At 39.1% G+C, this 19600-nt stretch overlaps 1 protein-coding gene across 1 annotated transcript in view; it reads left to right on the top strand.

Moving 5' to 3' along the window:
- The window catches only part of RASGEF1B (RasGEF domain family member 1B), a 521074-nt gene that overhangs the window by 95940 nt on the left and 405534 nt on the right, over positions 1-19600 (top strand). The window contains exon 2 of the mRNA XM_036022574.1: positions 14730-14777. Within this exon, the coding sequence (XP_035878467.1) occupies positions 14730-14777 (48 nt within the window). The remainder of the gene's footprint in view (positions 1-14729; positions 14778-19600) is intronic.

The raw sequence follows: 19600 nt of genomic DNA, 5'->3' as shown, positions 1-19600 counted from the left end.
TGCCTGTTTCACGCCAGACCTAGGAAAGGAACTGAGTTTAGGGTACTTGCTATAGGGCAAAAGCCACATTACTACCAATGCTAGCAAGAGAAAAACAACACAAGTAAAATCCTAACAACTTTTCTAACTCTGCTCTAGACCTCTTTAATCCTGCTAGAGTTTTTCTAAAAACAAATCTGAATATGCCAATCTTCCCAAGTAAAAGCCTTCAATGCTTCCCCATTGCCTATGGTGTAAAGTTCAAACTCCTTTGAATAACAACCCAAGCTCTGCCTATTTCTCTGGTCCTATGTATCCAGCCCCATCCCCTAAAGCTTTAACTTTCAGACATACTTACCCACATGCAGTCCCAGACTCATGTTTTCACATGTTTTTCCCTCTCTCTTCCTGAGACCCCCCTTCCTCCTCCCAGTGCTTAACAATGCCAGTTCATTTTACAAACTCAGTCTAAGCATAACCACCTCCCAGAAGTCTTCCCACACCTTTTGCCTTTGTGCTCTCTTTCTAGGATGTGGCATCTCTCTGGTATAATATCTGCCTCATTGATTGACAGTCATTTGTTTATATGTTTGACTATTCAACTAGAAGATCCGTGAGTTCAGAGAGAATGTTGCTCAAGTTTACATCCTAGTACACAATACCTAGAATGGATAGATGCTCAATAAATGCTTATGGAATTAAATTGAATAATAAATCCAGACAATTGTGAGCCCCTAATATAAAATTTAAGAAAGATTTTCCATGAGTCCTTATGAATTTGAAGCTGTGCTCTTCGTCTACCTCTTCCTTTTGTTCTCCATAACCTCATGGAGAAATTCCTTAACATGTTGTTTCCCAGGGACACCATATACATTTATTCCTCCCACTTTCACCTTGTCTGTGGCATTACTTCTGCCTGGCAAGCCCAGCCCCCTTGTTTATTTAGATGTTATCAACCACTTGTGCATCTGAGATTGTGGTGGGCTCTTATCTTTACCTGTATAACTAGGATTCCACATTCCAGGCCCCCTCAAATCCTACTCACACTTGCATCCTCTTCTAACCAACAGTCTCAGCTCTAACACTTTAGCATTTCCTCCAGGCCAGGCATATTTTATATTTAGTATATGCTGCCTTTTATGATTATTTTTCCTTCTGGGCACATTTTATAATAATCCAACTAAATTATAAGAATCTCGAGGACAGGAATTTCTTTAATTCTAGGAAGCACCTTAAATGTTGGCCAATAATCACAAGGATGTGGGTGACTTTTTCATGGTGAGGCTCTGTGATTTCGCTGCTGGAGTCAGCGAGCGTGTCAGTCACGGTGGCAGGTCAGGATGGCTGTGGTCAGGGATTCTAGAATTGAGGAGTGAGAAGGTAATTGTCCAAGTTCATTAAAATAAATATCTCCAAGATGGGATCATGTAAAGATTTCCTCAAATTGCAGTGATTTATAGACAATACAGTAGCAATTAAAATCTGATTTTTACCCTCAATAAGTATTTAATGAATGAGTGATGTCTTCTTGAAAAAGCTCCCATTCCAATTAAACGCCAACTACAGTAACACTTCAGGGTTCCTGCTAGGAGGTGTCATGTCATTTATTGAAAGAAAATAAAACAGGACAACATGTTTATTAATAAATACAGTTTGTTAAAGTCCTGGTAGCATGTATGGGTTAAAGAGAAGTGAAAAAAATCAGAAGATCACTATAGGAAAAAACTTTTAGATCTGGCACCTGGGAGACCTCTGGGGAGGATGCAGCGGGAGAAACTTCACGCCCTGGAGGGAAGGAGCTTCCCCTGCCCCTTATTCCTTCTTATTTGCTTGATTCCACCAGAAATCACCAAAATCCCAGGAATAAAAGGCTTTCAGTTCAATAGTCACATTCTATCCAAATACAAAAAGTGGTTAACAATTCAACTAAACACAGAAGCTTGTGTGCAAATTTACTGAGATATCACATAAAAAGTTAGGTTAGACATGATTCTGTGGTTTTGTTTTTTGTGTGTTTTATTTTGTTTTGAGGGTATCTGAAAGTATATTTTGAGAGACTGTTCCTCTAAAATCTCAAAGTATTTTTGGTGGAAAAAGGCTGCTGCACAGGGTTGTGAGGAAAGCATTCCAAGGACCCACACACAGGAGATCATGGTGTGGCAAAATGGTTTGTTGTGTGGAAGGCTACCCCTGGGTACCCTCTTTGCTTGTCTAACCATGGGAAATCAAGGCCAGAAATAGAATCAGTGTCCAGAGATCCCTTCCTATATTAAAGCTTAATTCAGTCCTCTATCCAGCTAGTTTATTTAGCTTGTACGATTGCTATTGTATTGTCTATAAATCACTGCAATTTGAGGAAATCTTTACATGATCCCATCCTGGAGGTATTTATTTTAATTGTCCCAGCTGCAATCCATTGCTGTCCTGAGGTATTCAGGCTCCCACCTGGAGTCTACATATGGAACCCATGTGGCTATCAGCAATGCGACTACTAAGGCCACATGGCTATGAAAAGAGGATGTGTGAGTGCATGGGGCGAGTGTGTTACTGGGTAGGGTGGGGAGAGGAGAGAGAGACAGCTTCTTTTTTCCCCTGGTATTATATTAGCTTGGGTTTGGGATCGACTGGGTGCTTTTTCAAAGTGACCAATCAACTTCCCAGGTTTCTACAGGCTTTTCAATGGGTCCACTCTCTAGTTAGACTGCTAGGCCTTTATGGTCCACAACCTTCCCCTGTGCTCCCAGTAATCCAGTACCAGAGCAGGGAAGGGAGGAGTGTTAATCCCTGGTGAAGCAAACAGGCTCCCCCATTTATTAAGCTCAATGTCTAGTTCCTTTTATTCTCTTTCCTTTAGTAATAATTAACTAAGTATTGATGGTAACAAAAGCACAAGCTATAATAATGAAAATATTTTAGTATGCCCCCACAGATTGAAAAAATCATTCTTTTGTTATTTTATGTGTGTGTGTGTTGCATATTATACTATGCTGTATATGTAAAAAAAAAGATGCCTGTATCCAGTATCATCTTGCTTTCACTCTTCACTGGAGCTAGTAGTAGAAAAAGCATTAAATATGCCCTTCCATTTTTCCTTCTCAGGAACAGCAGGAAAAAAAAAAACAACTAGATTATGCTCAAAGAAAAGGCATTGTGAACTATTTCAAAAAAGACATAGCCCTTTCACATAAAAAATCAATTATATGATTCCAGAGACAACATAAAACAGTGGCAAAGGGCAGATTTTTTTTCCTATAAATATTGAGATGACTAATTAGCAGTTTGGAGAGAGAAGCAATCTAAGCAATCTAGTAAAATAAATACCAAATGGAAAGTATAACAACTGAACCAGAGTCCAGCATGAAGAAAATAACCTGAACATTTATCACACTTCAGTGGATATACACTTTGCATGCTTGAGCTTAGACAGAGCTTAATGATGACGTCAGAGCAGATAGAGATTCACAGTAATTGTCATGACTGTCCAGTACTGTGTCCCTAACAACATTTGGCACACAGTGGGGTTAGTAACTACTTGAAGAATGTGGAGATGCATGTATGTCTCAGTGAGTGTGTAGACCCTGACAGGTGAAGAGTTTTCTGTGTGTATATGTGTGTCTTGGCTGCCTTTGAACCCTGGTGGAAAGGAGATGAAAAGACCTTATGGGACCATCAGGTATCACTTCTGACACTTCAGTTCTGTGCCATTTTTCATGTTTTCTGGGAAGAAAGTGCAGAAGAGGATGATATTTGGAACCAAAAGAGAAAGAAACACCGTTCTTTCAAGGATGTAGGATATGGAGTGCATGTATGTGTGGGGGTGGGGATGGGTTTCTAAATGTTCTTTAAGTAATTTGAATCCTCATCCTCTTTTTGTGATGGCAAAGAAAATGGTTGCCTCTCTTGCTGATGGGAAAAATGGATATATTTTAAATACAGTGTTAGAGGAGAGCTCTATATGTTAGACTACCTGAAAGATGAACAAGTGGCTCCTACAGCAGTTAAGCCTGAAATATCCCTGGAGGCAAAAATGACAAAACTGAAGCTGTCCTACCTCAAGCACATCATGAGAAGGCAGGGTTCTTTGGCGGGGGGGTGGAAGTGGGGGGGGTGGGCTAATTCTGGGAAGAATAGAAGGCAGCAGGAAAAGAGAAAGACCAAATATGAGATGGACTGACTTTGTAAAAGAAGCCACAGGCATGAGTCTACTGGAGCTGAGCAGGGCTGTTGAGGACAGGGCACTATGGGTGTCACTCATTCAAAGGATCCCCAGGGGTTGGAGTTGACTTAAAGGCATGTAATGTACCCACTTTCTTGCCTCATGTCCCTTTCTAATAGAGTCCCTTTCTAAAAGTAGCTAATGGAGAGTGGCAAGCTGAAAAAGGAGTTCCTTCACCTGGATTTTTGTTGATTCCACAAATAAGTGCCTACTATGTACCTTCAGAGAGCTATAGAGAAAAGAACTCTAACACATAACCCTCACCTCAGAGTTTATCATATAAAAAAATATCTAGTCTTTCTTAGTGTTTTCCTGTGGCATTGTGTTTTCAGGGATGCTCAGTGTTAGACTTCTGCACATTAATAGCCTTAAAGAATATAGATCCAGAATACATTATAATCATTTGTCTTGGCCTTGTTCATGCGCTGAGTTCATCATTGTTTTATTTTCAGCACAGCTCCTTTTTCCCCTCATTCTGTGGAGTTATTAATAGTAGTAGGAGCTTCCCAGCTTCAGTCAGCAGCGTGCCTGGGAGGGATGTTTAAAAGAGGTAGGAGAGTTTCATCGCCCAAGTAATTTGTATGCCAGGGGCACCACTCCATAGACCATGTTCTTTGGAGCCGATGTGGTTCCTAAGGGGGCTGGCATGGAGGGGTGAAGCATGGCAGCCAGGCCACACAGGGAGGAACTGGAGCCCTGACCTGAGGACTAGACAGGTGCTAAGGGTGGGCCAGGTGGAGGCACCAGCTGGCAATGGGAAGAAAGAACAAGGCAGGCAGGCAGACCACAGCACCTAAGCAATCGTGGGGAAATCCTGGAAGAGGGTCTGAACACAGAGAGCTTACAGCAAGGCATATAGAAGATGATTAAATGTAGTGGCTAGTAAGAGCAGCTTTTGAAAGCAACCCATGTTCAAGCAAATGTGGTGTGTATATACATTGGAATGTTATTCTGCCTTTAAGAGGAAGGAAATCTTGCATATACTACAACACTGATGCATCTTGAGAATACATGAAGCAAAATGTATCAGTCACAGAAACCTAAGTACTATGTGACTCCACTTATCTGAGGTTCCTAGATTAGTCAGATTCATAAAAATGGAAAGAATAATGGTTGCCAGGGACTGGGGGAAGGGGAGATGGGGTGTTGTTTAATGTATACAGAGTTTAAGTTTTGCAAGATGAGAAAGTTCTGGAGAGTGGTTGTGCAACAATGTGAATGCATTTAACATTACCAAACTGCACATTTCAAAAAGGGTACTATGGTCCATTTTACACTATGTGTATCTTGCCACAATTAAAATTTTTAAAATCAGAGGTATTCTAAAAGAAAAAAGAAAGATAGCTTTGAGGACAGGCTCTCCGAGTTCTGATTCTGGCCCAGACAATGAGTAGATGGGTGCCTTTGGACAAATCAGGTAACTTCTTGGGGGTTGGGGTTATTTTTTTCCCTCTATTCTGGGAGTGACAGTAATGGTACCTATGCTATAGGATTGTAGTGAGGATTAAATAAGATACTATACGCCAAGCCCATGGCACTTAGAAGAACACACAGTGTTAGCTTTCACCACTGCTATCAGGAGAATATGTAGCAATGCAAGTATGTAAGCGGGTGACTTAGTTTAGGATGTCCATGAGCATTTTAAGGCCAGGTACCAGGTTCAGACTGAGGCACGTGACTTTGGTTCTGAGTGGGGTCTGTAAAGAGCAAGGTGAGGACTTAGAGGAGCTGTCCAGCAGAAACTGCTGCTGACCCACCACTGCTCCCAGATCCAGTCAGCACCCTGAGATAGCATTGTCTGGTAGCCCAAGGTGGGTAGAAAACACAGTTAGAGAAAGGGCATCGAAGGGGCCTTACAGCAGCTCAGTGAGCTAAGGGGAGTTTGTCCCAGTCATTCATACAGATTCTCCCCTAGGGGGAAGGACTCCTGACGTTTCCCTCCTCTTCAGCCAGGTGGTGTTGGTCCTACCTTATGAAAGAACTGCAATTCAGAACATCATAGGCCTTTTGAATTGAACCACCTTCTTGATTTCCTCCAAAGGTGATCAGATTGAAAAACAACCACAGGTCAGGAGTATCTTCTTTCAATACTGTGCAATCTTCACTGCACTGTTATCACCCGACAAATCAGTAAGTGGCAGACACACTTGTTTCAGGAACCTTTCTGTTTCAGCCATTTCTTCTTGTGTTGTTCTGGAAAACAAGCCCAGCCTAGGACATGACGTGGGAGGCTTTCTTAATGTCATATCAGCTCAGAGGTGTCCCTTGTTCCAGCCTCTGAATGTGAGGTGACACTTCAGACTACAGCCTGCTAAGAGAGCAGGCAAGTCCTCCTGGGAGTTATTGGGTTGCTAATCACCCCATTTGCAGAGTGATCCCATTAAATTACCCTGCCTCTCTAATTAAGGGAGCTCAGACAAGAGCCCATATTTAAGAGCTCTCTTTGTCAGTTTCATCCTGGGGTTTAAATAGAATTTTTAATGTTGGTAGAGCAAACTGAAAGATTTCCTCCTAATCCTGCTAAAAGTAGCAGAGGAACTGGAGACTGGTGGGAAGAGGCCTTTCTGGTGAGGGCTGCATCACTGGTGGGGAAAAAGGGTAGCATTTGCTGGAAGGGGTCACTTAAATCCCCTTCTGGTTTCCAGTAAAGTCCTGCGTGCAATGGATTCGATCACAACTACAGGCTTAGATGTCAGAACACTCATTTCCATAAATAGGGCTGGAAAATGTAATCACCCCTTGCTGTTTTCAACTTTGGAGTAACTTTTCAGAACACACTCTTTTAATTAACCCTGACTTAGAAGAGTTAAGGTCAGAGTTCCAAGGCAGCTTGGTATAATTTGATTATAGAAGAAAATCATGAATTTTTAAAATAAAGTTTTTTTGCTGCTGCTGCTGCCTCTCTTTTGGGCATGTATATGTACTTGGGACTGAGGGGTAGCCTCATTAAGGGGGTTATTTTCATGGAAATGTCATGAAGCCTACAGTAATATACCATGCCAGCATCTCCCAAGCCAGGCACACCTGATTGGTGAGTGTTTCTTGCACATGTGGTGCCAATGACATAAGAACCCTTTCCTACCTGCCTCACCACAAAGGCACTCTGCTCTCATTCCCCTCCTGCCATTTGTGCTCCAAAGAACAGCCTTGGCCGCCTTGGCTAATGATGTGAGCTCAAGTCTGACTTTGGGGAATTTCTGATCTCCTACTTCTTTTCTGTGACTTCCTTTCTTTCTCTTGAAGCAATCATTTGTGCAACACAATTTCTGTGTTTTTCAAGCTGACACACGGGTGACAGTAGGCAGTAGCCAGTAAGGGCTGGGCTGGGCACTGTGTGCCCTGCCACAGGGAGCTGCTTAACAACTTGCTTTGTTCCCTTGCTATTCTTCACTACTTAGTAGTCCTCAGTGACCTAAGAGTAATTCAGGGAGAGAACTTGAATCAAGAAAAGAAAAACCATCTGCTTGGGAGGGGAGGGTGAGGGACATCAGACTTATTAGCAGTGAATACCATGTCTTTTTTTTCAGGATTAAATTTTTTAATACACTGAGTTTTGACCACTCTGTGTATCAGAATCTTGGTTTTACTAGTCAGTACCTGAAAAGAGTCTTTAATTGAAGACCTTATAAAATTGACAATAAGATGTAATAAGGGTGACTAACTCATACTCTATAATGAGAATTGTATATTATTAAATTAAATATTCTTAGACAATGGAACTTGACCCTAAATTTCTCCTCCATAAGAAACCAGTGAAAACTTACATAGTAGAGCCAAGATGTAGTTCTCTCCTGGACTTGTTTCTTGTTTCTCTACATCCTGAGAATTCTCTGCTCTAAGATATCTGCTTCTATGAATAATTACAGAGAGATTTTAATTCATGTCTATGCCGTTGCCCAAAGTGAAGTCCCTAAGAACCAAGTCAGTACCCACTGATAAGGAGCTCCATGCCTTCTAATGTGCTTTGCGGGATGGTGAGCGACAGTTTGACATAGGAATGTCCACACAGTTCTCTGCTTTCTGCCCCTTCATCACCTCCTTCCATGAATATTCATTGAATGCCTACAATATGCCGAGTGCTGCTTGGGAAAAAAAGGTGGTGCTTAAAAAATGCATGAGGTCCTTCCTTTTGAGGAGTTTATCCTCCATACCCAGGTTTGCTCAGGAGGATGGGCTCTCCCCAGGAGAGCTGGGGCCATGAGTTTGAGTTTGCTATAAACACTTCAGGCAGAAAGAGCCACTTCCCATTGGTGTCTGAGCCTAGCATTTACCCTTAATTGGACAGAAGTCTGGGTGCTGTAATAATGGCAACATCTCTAGAGAAGTGGTGATCAGGGGAACAGCTCAGGTGTTCCTGTCCCATCCCTTCACGGATGCCACTTCCAGAGGCTTCTTATGCTCCTAATGATATCAACAGCTCCCTTTGAGCACCATGTGGCAGGCCATGTGTTAAAAAGAGATTTTGTATTTAATCCGTTTGACAACTATTATCTGCTCTGTACAGATGAGAAAGATTAAGTAACAAATTCAAGCTCAACAGTGGCCAGTGGTGAAACCGGAATTCAACCCAAAACTAGCCCCAAAGACCATGTCTTAAAATTTTTAACAAAACCTCTTGCAAAGTCCAGAATTTTTACCTTTGTCTCCATCCTCTTCAAATTAAAAAATGCTGTTGATTCACACTATTGTTCAAGATATATGGAAAAAGCAAAAATGTTTTTTTACTTGATTTTATTATTTTTCTGCTTTGTACAATTGTTAATATTGTGGTAGTATACTGTTTTTACTGAAAGTGCATAACATTTCAGTCATATTGGAGGTTATATTAGGCCCATGTGTTGTAGCTGTAAAATTATTTCTATGGGGAAAAGAAGCTCTAAGTCCCTAACACCTAACTAATGAAAGAATTTTTAGAAGGCCACAAGTTTGTAAGTGGGGGACCAAATGTATAACATGGTATATAAGATGCAGGCCCAACTTTTATTCTGTCTGAATAAGACATTTATCAGGAGAGATGTAGTAACTAATTTTTTTTTTTAGATTTTATTTATTTATTTTTAAGGAGGGAAGGGGGAGAGAGAGAGAGAGAGAGAGAGGGAGAGGAAGAGGGAGAGGGAGAGAGAGAAACATCAATGTGCGGTTGCTGGGGGTTATGGCCTGCAACCCAGGGATGTACCCTGGCTGGGAATCGAACCTGGGACACTTTGGTTCCCAGCCCGCACTCAATCCACTGAGCTACACCAGCCAGGGCGTAGTAACTCATTTAATGTCAAATGCAAATACTATTCCACTGGAATTGAATTGGCTCTTGCATTAGTCAGGGTTCTCCAGAGAAACAGAACCAGTAGGATATATAAGAGAAGATTTATTATGGGATTGGCTCATATGATTATGGAGGCTGAGAGGTCCTATAGTTTGCTGTCTTCAGGCCTGAGACCCAGAAAAATTTAAAGATATAATTCAGCCTGAATCTGAAGGCCTGAGAACCAGGGGAGTGCTGGTGTAAGTCTTGGAGTCCAAAGCTCTGAGAACCAGGAGTTGCAATGTTGAGGACAGGAAATGATGGACATCCTAACTCAAGAAGCCAAAGAGAGAATTTGCCCTCCCTTCACCTTTTGGTTCCACTGGAGGTGGGGGTGGAGGGATTGCATGATGCCAACCCACAATAGTGAGGATGAATCTCTTTATTCAGTCTACTGATTCAAATGCTAATCTCTTCTAGAAGTACCCTCACAGATACATCCAGAAATAATGTTTTATCAGTTCCCTGGGCATCCTTTAGCCCAGTCAACTTGACACATAAATTAACCATCACAACTTTCTAATCCCCTTTAGAAGTGGAACTCTTGTCCTTTAGGTTCTGTTTGCTATCATGACCTTGAATTAAGTACAAAGTTTATATTCATGGATGTTTATAGCACTTAAAATGGCATTGAACCCAACTAAATTTCTGAAAATACAAATAAATACAGAATTTTTGTGCTTATGTTTTAAATTAGAGAGGTTAAATAACTTGCAGATCTGTTTTTGGACTACTTCGAGTAATTTGCCAACATTCAGCCTTTGTCAGTTACCCTGGCCCACCCACTGGTTCAATCAAATTAAAGATTTTAACACCAGGCATTTAAAAGGGATAGGAAAAAGAGGTTCATTTATGTGAAGACAGAAACCATTGGTTTCTCTCTTTCAAGAAGAAAGAGAGACCTGACTGGTGTAGCTCAGTGGATTGAGCGCGGGCTGCAAACCAAAGTGTTGCAGGTTCAATTCCCAGCCAGGGTACATCCCTGGGTTGCAGGCCATGACCCCCAGCAACCGCACATTGATGTTTCTCTCTCTCTCTCTCTTTCTCCCTCCATTCCCTCTTTAAAAATAAATAAATAAATAAAATCTTTAAAAAAAGAAGAAAGAGAGAATTAGTACCTGTTTCTGTATTTTCCTACTTTCCATTCCAAATTACCATTGTCCTTGGCAGGCAAGTGATCCTCAAACTGCAGTTAATCCACCACATGTATCTAGCTGAATTCCCTGAGGTGCTCATTATCACACACCTTCCTAGGAGCCCCTCTAGATCTCCTGACTTAGAATTTCTGGAGTTGGGGTTTGGTAAATCACATTGCTAACAGCCCCCTAAATGACCTTTATGAACTCTAAAGTTTGAGAACCACTGACGGAGACATTTTTCCTTGGCATGCCTGTGATTGACAGTGAATGTGATGGTAATGGCCCGTTTATCCAGGAGTTGGTTTTGCTACACCTTCACTTTTTAGACCCTTGACTTCTTTGGGGTAGATTCTTCAGGGTCTATGGAATATTAGTTTGTTATATTGCCTCAGTAAAATGTCACAGACTAGGTGGCTTAAACAACAGATTTTTTTTCACAGTTCTGCAGGCTGGAGCCCAGGAGCAAGGTGTCACAGGGTTGGTTCCTGGCGAGATCTCTGTATTCCCTTCTGTGGTTTTCCCTGTATGCATGAGTGTGGTATGTGTCCTAATCTTCCCCTCTTATAAAGACACTAGTCACATTGGATTAGGGCCCATCCATATAACCTCATTTTTACCTGATTTACCTCTTTAAAGGCCCTGTCTCCAAATATGGTCACATTTTAAGGTGTTGGTAGTTAAGACTTCAGCATTGGAAATTATGCATTTTTTGGAGGGGGTAACGGTTCAGCCCATAACAGTCTAAATGGATCTCAAAACACTGTATGGATAAATGAAAGATGAACACTTCAGATTTCTTACAAAGTTCCTTTACACATCCTAGCCTCTGTCCAACAGTGGGAAGCCTACTCCTGATTGTTCTCTTGGTGTCTGTCCTCTAAGGCAGCAGGGATGAAGTAGGGACAAGGAAAACCTGCTTTGAATTGGTACTGTTTCTCCTAAGCTCCATATCTATGAATGTAGTCTAGTCTAACTACTTCATTACTACTTGCTCAGCTTCTTTAAATGATTATGAACGATGGTTCTTGAAAGTAATGTGAGAATCCAAAACTCTTTTCATAATGAATATTAAGAAGATGCTCTTTGCTTCCCCCCTTTTGTACCGCATGCCATCTGCACTGATTGTGCAAGAGCAGTGTCAGTGAAAACTGTGTGTGCTAAAGCGTGAATTAAGTCAGTAGCACCAAGCTGTGCTAGTAGCCCTTATAATTTTACCGCTGCATTTGCATTGCAGAAAAAAAATGCCAGTTTCACTTAAAAATAGCCTTGATGACATAGTAACAAATTATTAAGTTTACTAAACCTTAACCCTTAAATACACAGCTTTTTAGGATTCTATTTGACAAAATCAAAAGTATGTATAAAGCACTTCTGTAAGTAAACATTCAGTGGTTGTTTTGAAGAAAAGCACTTATGTGATTAAATTGTCAACCAAACTAGCCTCTTTTTTTCATAAAAGATCATTTTAACTTCAAAGAAAAAGTGATAGATTAAATATGATTATTCACATTCATGTAGCTGGCAGACATGTTTGCAAAAATGCAGTGAGTCTGTTCCATCAAGGGAAACAACTGACAATATTTATTGCTCATAATAACACTCAAGCTATCAGGTAAAAATTAGAATTTTGGAAAACTGTATCTGTTACTGTGAGCTTGATAGCTTAGCAACTGTTAAAGATTTTTCAGGTGAGGTTGGTGATTAATAAATGTGATTTAAAAATAGTACCTAATGAAAGATGTCAATATTTGGGAAACCTACATAACTCACTAAAGACCTATGTTCCAAATGACCAATGCAGGATACTATAAAATCATGCATGGGTAAAAAATCCATTCAATGTGCAAGAAAGACCAACAAATTTTTATGTAACAGAATATAAGAAGTTCATTTAGAAAACTACCAATTGTCAAGTTTTGGCAAATTATTAGAGAAGAACATTCACAATTATCTAAAAGGATTATTACAAATACTTACTTTTCCAATCAGACATCTGAACTTTTCTCATTTACTTTAACCAAAAGCATATCATAGCAAAATAGATTACATGCAGAAGCAAATATAAGGATCTAGCTATCTTCTATTTAAGCTAAACATTAGAACTGCAAAAATTTGAAAAATGGCATTTTCTCACTAATATTTTTCTGTTTAGAAATACACATAAAATGTATAGAAATATGTTATTAAACATGTAATGGGTTTATTATTGATATTTAAAAATGAATAAATTTATATTTTTAAAAATTCTCAGTTCTAAAGATGCTTATCATCACTAATCATCAGAGAAATGTACATTAAAACCACAAAGAGATATTACCTCACAGCTTTCAGAATGGTTATCACCAATAAATCAATGAACAACAAGTGCTGGCAAAGATGTAGAAAAACCTACTGCACTGTTGGTGGGAATACAGACTGGTACAGCCACTATGAAGAACAATTTGGAAATTCTTCAAAGAATTAAAAATGGAACTTCCTTATGACCCAGAGATTTTACTTCTGGAAATTTGGGCTGAAGAAACCCAAAATACTAATTTGAAAGAATATATGCATCCCATGTTCATTGCAGCATTACTTACAATGGCAAAGATTTGGAAGCAGCCCAAGTGTCCATCAGTAGATGAGTGGATAATAAAGCTATTCATACAATGGAATGTTACTTGGCCATATAAAATAAAATTTTACCATTTGCAACAGCATGGATGGACCTAGAAGGTTTTATGCTAAGTGAAATAAATCAGTCAGAGAAAGGCAAATACCATATGATTTCACTTATATGTGGAATCTAAGAAACAATATAAATGAAAAAATAAACAGAAACAGACTCATAGTTACAGAGAACAGACTGATGTTTGTCAGAGAGGAGAGGGATTGGGGGGACTGGGTGGAAAAGGCGAAGGGATTGAGAAGTACAGATTGGTAGTTACAAAATAGTCACAGGGATGTAAATGAATTACAGCATAGGAAATACAGTCAATAATACTGCCAACAGCCATGTATGGTGCTAGTTGGGTAATGGAAATATCAGGGGGAACACTTTCTAAAGTATACGATTTATCTAATCACTATGCTGTACACCTGAAAGCTATATGAAATAATATTGAATTGAAATTTTTAAATTTATATGAAAAAATATTCTCAGTTTTAATTTCTGTTAGTGAATATCAGTGGCTATAACCTACACAAGCAAAAGCTCTTTGGGAGCCCCAATAGTCTTAGAGAGTGTAACGAGATCCTGGGACTAAACAAACTGAGGACTCCTGAGTTAGGGACGACATTTTTTTCTGGGTACATTGTAGTCATTAAATGGGTTAAGTTTGATTCACACTACACTTAAAGTGAAATATATTTGCTGTCTGAATGCTAAATATAGTGAGCTTGATTTTTGCTTTTTTCTCATTGGGAGAAATGTGTTAGTGATACTCTACACGAGCTTATTGTCCCGTACAGATTAATGCCTATTTTATCTTTCCTAATTCCATATAAAGTTAGATAATTGTGAACAAACTGAAAAATAAAACCCTGTATAAAAACTTAAGTTTTTGAGAGATTTGTTTTAATCTAATGAAAATGCATTTAAATTAGCAGGGATTGAAATCCACCCTGTAGAAAGACACTTGGGATTCTTGTCCCCTGTGCTCTTCCATTAGGTCCCTATTTTCTTCTTTTCCAATTTATAGAGCATTTGTTTCTTTCCTTCTTTCCTCCTTACCTCTTCTTTTATTTATTTCCCCCATCTTTCCTCTCACCTTATTATAGCTAGAAGTATTTCCTTATGTGTGCAGTTTTTGGTTTCTGCCTGTGTCCTCTAAGAAGGATGCTGAATCGGTAAATATGAGCAAGGCATTGACAAAGTGGAGGTGCATCTTTGCTTTCTCAGCTCCAGGACTTAAACAGTCTTCCATTCAGCATGTAAAATTCAACACCAGAGTTCATGCTATGCTTCTATTATTATATTGCTAGAGGCTGTGAAGGAACATTAGGGGGAAAGGATTTTAACTTAAAACTTATACCTTCCAGAAGAAATGATGTAAAAATAAGGTCCACTATTATACTATGTTCTTCATAGATTTCTTTCTGATTTTTCCCCTAGTCCAAGAGTCATTCCCGAGTTGGCCTGAAAGCAAGTGTGAAGCAAAAGGTATGTTTCCCCTGATGTTTTGTTCCTTTAAAAAGTAATTATTTGGTGGATGCTTTTATTTATTTATTTTTTTCCTGAAGAGAGTGACTTGTTTTATAAGGCAAGGATACACCCAGGAACAAGGTATTTTTGAGGTTTTTATTTACTTTGCCTCCATAATTGTAAAACTGAAGTTGGAAAGAGATCCTTGAATTGAAATGGAACGAGAGATATTCTGGAAACCTAGTGACAGAATCTGAGGATTTCCCATGGCTCACAAGCAATTCTGAAAGCAAGGTCAAGGGCCCACTCTTCCACATTTGGCTCTTTTATTTTCTAAGCCCTTCACAGTGAAGGCATTTATTCCTATCTCAGTTCCTAGCTTTTCCTGATCTTTATTCTCTCAGCATTGGCTATGGAGAATAACTGTCACCTATGACCTGCGGTGAATCAGCTGGAACACAAGCTTTGTGAGTCAGAGAGAGTTGGTTTCAATTCCTGGTTCTGTCATTTTACTAGATATGTGACCTTGGACATATTTGTATGAAGAAGGTGATCATACCTACCAGTATAGTTTATTTTAGAAATAAAATAAAATAATAGATGTGAAACACTTACATCTTAGTACCTAGCACAAATAGGCACTTTATTTTTAAATTCTATAATATTTCACTGATACAATAGAAAAATTCCAAAATGCTAATCCTCAGACACACACACACATACATTTGTTGATTTATTTATTAACTTAATTTTCTCCATTATCCCTAGCATATGGTTTCTAACCAATGCGTAAGTACTCCATTTCCACAGGGGCGCCATTATCTCCTTGCAGTTAATTTCATTTTGGATCACTGAAATTGTAAACTTTTTAAAATATATTTATCCACATAGGATATCCTATATTTTCTTGCCACTGTTTTTATTTATGCCCTGGTAACTACCTAGAATTGGCATGCCACATTCCCTCTCACATATGGAAGCCTTCCATAGATTGGGAAAGAAATAGCTTTCCCCCAAGCTCTTCTATTTTGTACATTATCAGTATCACAGTTTTTAAAATTATATTTCATATGATATATTTCTTAGACCCGCATGAAACAGATTGCTTGCCTTTAGATCTTTTTCCATTATCCAGTATCATTCTCAAACATCCAGGTAACATTTTCACTTTCATCTCTGAAGATGGGGAGCTTCCCCAGCACACTGGGGGACTCTCAAAAGGCCAATGGGGCAGATATAATTAGACGGGGGGGCCTTCCTCCACTCATAAGTTGTCTGCTTAAGTCATAAGCCCATGTAGGATGCTGAACTTGTCACCATCAGTGTTTTTAGAGGCACTTCTCAAAAGGATCTCCCTTACGTGGACTAACAAAGTAAATGGAGATGATCTAAGGAGGGAAAAAGATGTATCAGCTCTTCCCAGTCTCAGAAACTGCAACTTCCTCTCAATTCATGTTCAGAAAATTGGAAGCTATGAAGCTTAAAAACTTATGCTGGTATGAAATGATCAATATTCACAGTGGTTAAGTACTGTATAGTAGTCACACATTAAGAATTGTAACAATATGTATTAATTTAGCAAAATGGCTTGACAGGGACAAATATTTTTAATGTTTTTATGTAGCCCATGTTAAAATGCTAACCTATTATTTTTTCCAGTATAAGTTTAAAGGCATATAACATAACACCTTGATTTACATTTATTATGAAATTATTACCACATTAGGTTCAACTAACATCCATCTTTTCATATAGATACAATAAAAAGAAAAGAAAAAAGGTAAAAAGAATTTTCTCCTTGTGATGAGGACTCTTAGGTTTTATTCTCTTAGCAACTTTCCCATATATCATACATCAGATTAGCTATAGTCATCATGTTGCACATTACAACCCTAGTACTTATTTACTTTAAAACTGAAAGTGTGTGCCTTTCGATCATATTCCCTCAATTGCAATCTGAAATTCCAAAATCTTAATCCCCAAACAGACAGGTGGAGGAGAGTAATGGGGGAATAATGGGGACAACTGTAATTGAACACCAATAATAATAAAAAAAAAGAACCCTGGCTGGTATTGTTTAGTAGATTGAGCACCGGCCTGCAAATCAAAAGGTTGCTGGTGGGATTCCCAGTCAGGGCACATGCCTGGGCTGCAGGACAGACAAGTCCCCAGGTAGGGGCATGTGAGAGGCAACCACACATTAATGTTTCTCTCCCTCTCTTTCTCCCTCCCTTCCCCTCTCTCTAAAAGTAAATAAATAAAATCTTAAAAAATGAAAAGGGATTTAGGTTTTAAAAAAGAAAAAAATCCTCAAACAGACACACACACACACATTTCAATTATGTTAATTTCTGCTGCTACATAGGACAATGCTATAAATATTCTTAGAATTCGGAGAAATTCATGAGAAACAACTCATGTGGATATTTAAACTCTTCTAATGTGGATATTTAAACTGTTTAAAGTGCTTACCTAACCTGTCAGGATAATGGACATATTAACTCAGAATACCATTCTTGCTGTCCATTGTTAGGGAAAAAACATTCAAGAACGCAAAGCTTCCAAAAGGTATTTAAGAAGATTAAAAGAAGTAAAATCTATGAAATTTCTAAGCCTAGTGCCCAACTAGATAGTAACTATTTTTATTGGAGAAATATCATGTTAGTTGGAAATAAGGTGTAACAAGAGCTAACACTGATATGGCAAACAGTGTGCTCCAGGTTCAGTTATGAGCACTTAACCACCATCAGCTTATTCCATACTTTCAACAGCCTTCTGAAGTGGGTGTTCTTGTACCCGTCAGAGTCTGTCAAGACAATGAGTTCACACCAATAATTTCAACAGAAAGAGTATGGTATAACTCGTTCTTAATGGGTTGTAAAGTTGTTAACTATGTAATGGAAAGAATAAAAAGTAAGATGGGGGGTGGTAACCCCAGGATTACTAAAACTTCTTAGATACTTACAGCAAGGGTCCCACAGAGTTGAATTTAGACCTCTGAGGAGAGGGTACTGGCCAGCACACTATGAGGCTGATTCTACAAGTACTGGAAAAAAAACGGCAAACTGGATTCAGTGAATCTGCAGGAAGGTGAGATGTGCTGCCGAGATGAAGCTCAGAGGCAGTGCACAAGAGGCAGCTCTAGTCAGTTACTTTTTCCTCTTCCAGCCTTGCAGTAGTGTCCCCTACTGGCAGAGCTAACAAGAAGCCAGCTGACTAAGAAGGAATGCTTTGCAGTGTCCCAAGCCTAACATCACAAAGATGGTTACAGAAAAATGGGTATGTAGGTGAGAAACAATAATTTAATTGGTACAGTTAATAGCTCTATTTTGTAGGTGAGGAAACTGAGGCAAAAATGTGTTAAGCTATGTTTGCCTAGTGCTATGGTGTGAATATTTGTTTCCCCCAAATTCAAATCCTAACCCCAATAGGTGATGCCAATGTGGGGCTCCTGTTAGCTCACTGAGAAGAGGACTTTAGGAAAGAGGGCATTAGAGACAGATTCAGAGGGTTAGCCTGGGATGAGCTGCTGCCTGTTGCTCCTTTGGCTGCAAGTCTCATGGGAGATTTAAAGTTTGGGAAAGTGAAGATGCACACCAGAGAAAGAAGAAAGGCATGGGCATGCTCCAGAGAAAGCCTACTGGATTAATGCTCTTACAAAAGAGATCCCACAGAGCTCCCTAGCCCCTTCCACCATGTAAGGACAATGTGAGGACACAGTGAGAAGTCTGCAACCCTCACCTCAACATGCTAGTACCCTGATCTTAACCTTCAAGTCTCCAGAACTGTGAGAAATACATTTTTGTTTTTTATAAGCCACCCAGTCTGTGGTATTTGGTTATACATTTGCCCCTGAACCCCATTCTCAATTTCACTTTGCATAGTTTCAGTTACTCCTGGTCAATTGTAAACCAAAAATATTACATGGAAAGTTCCAGAAATAAATATATGTTTTTAAATTGCACACTATTCTAAGCAGTGTGATGAAATCTCACACTGTCCAGCTCTGACTTGCCCAGGGTGTGAATTTTCCCTTTGTCCAGCATCTTCACACTGTATACGTTTCTCACCTGTTAGCCACTTTGTAAGCCATCTTAGTTTTCAGATCAGCTGCTTGTGCTCAAGTAACCTTAATTTTACTTAATAATAGCACCAAAGTGCAAGAGTAATGATGCTGGTAAATTGGATATGCCAAAGAGAAGCTGTAAAGTGCTTCCTTTAAGTGAAAAGGTGAATTCAAGAAGATGTATTTATTACAGGATATTGTTATAATAGTTCTATTTTTATTATTGTTGATGTTAATCTTTTACATGCCTAATTTATAAATTAAACTCTACCACAGATGTATATGTACAGGAAAAAGCATGCTACATATGCTTTCAGTACCATGCTACATATGGGTTCAGTACCATCTGGGGTTTCAGGCATCCACTGGGGGTCTTGGACATATTCCCTGCAGGTAAGGCAGTGGGGTGGGGGGACATCTATAGTAGCTAGAACAGTCTAGGATACTCATCTAGGAAGAGGCGGAATTTAAACCTAGATAACCTGGCTTCAAAGTTAAAAACTATTAACCTCTTGAACAAGTGACCACAAGCAAAAACACTTCTCTAAGCTTCACTTTTAAAATCTGCAAAATGAGAATGACACTGTATTTTGCCGAACGAAATGCATACTCACATTTTTGGCCTATAAACTTTCACAGAAAAAAATCTTTTATTTAAAATTTTTAATTCAATTATTTATTTATTTATATTTAGATACTCATTTTTTGTATTATGAAGGAATTTTAACATTTATTTTTGAACATATGGTACAAGAAATTTTATGTAATAAATAAT

The sequence above is a fragment of the Phyllostomus discolor genome, chromosome 1 (assembly GCF_004126475.2).
Source record: "Phyllostomus discolor isolate MPI-MPIP mPhyDis1 chromosome 1, mPhyDis1.pri.v3, whole genome shotgun sequence".
Lineage (NCBI taxonomy): Eukaryota > Metazoa > Chordata > Mammalia > Chiroptera > Phyllostomidae > Phyllostomus > Phyllostomus discolor.
The sequence above is the reverse complement of the archived record's forward strand: the minus strand, read 5'-3'. Positions and strand labels throughout refer to the sequence as shown.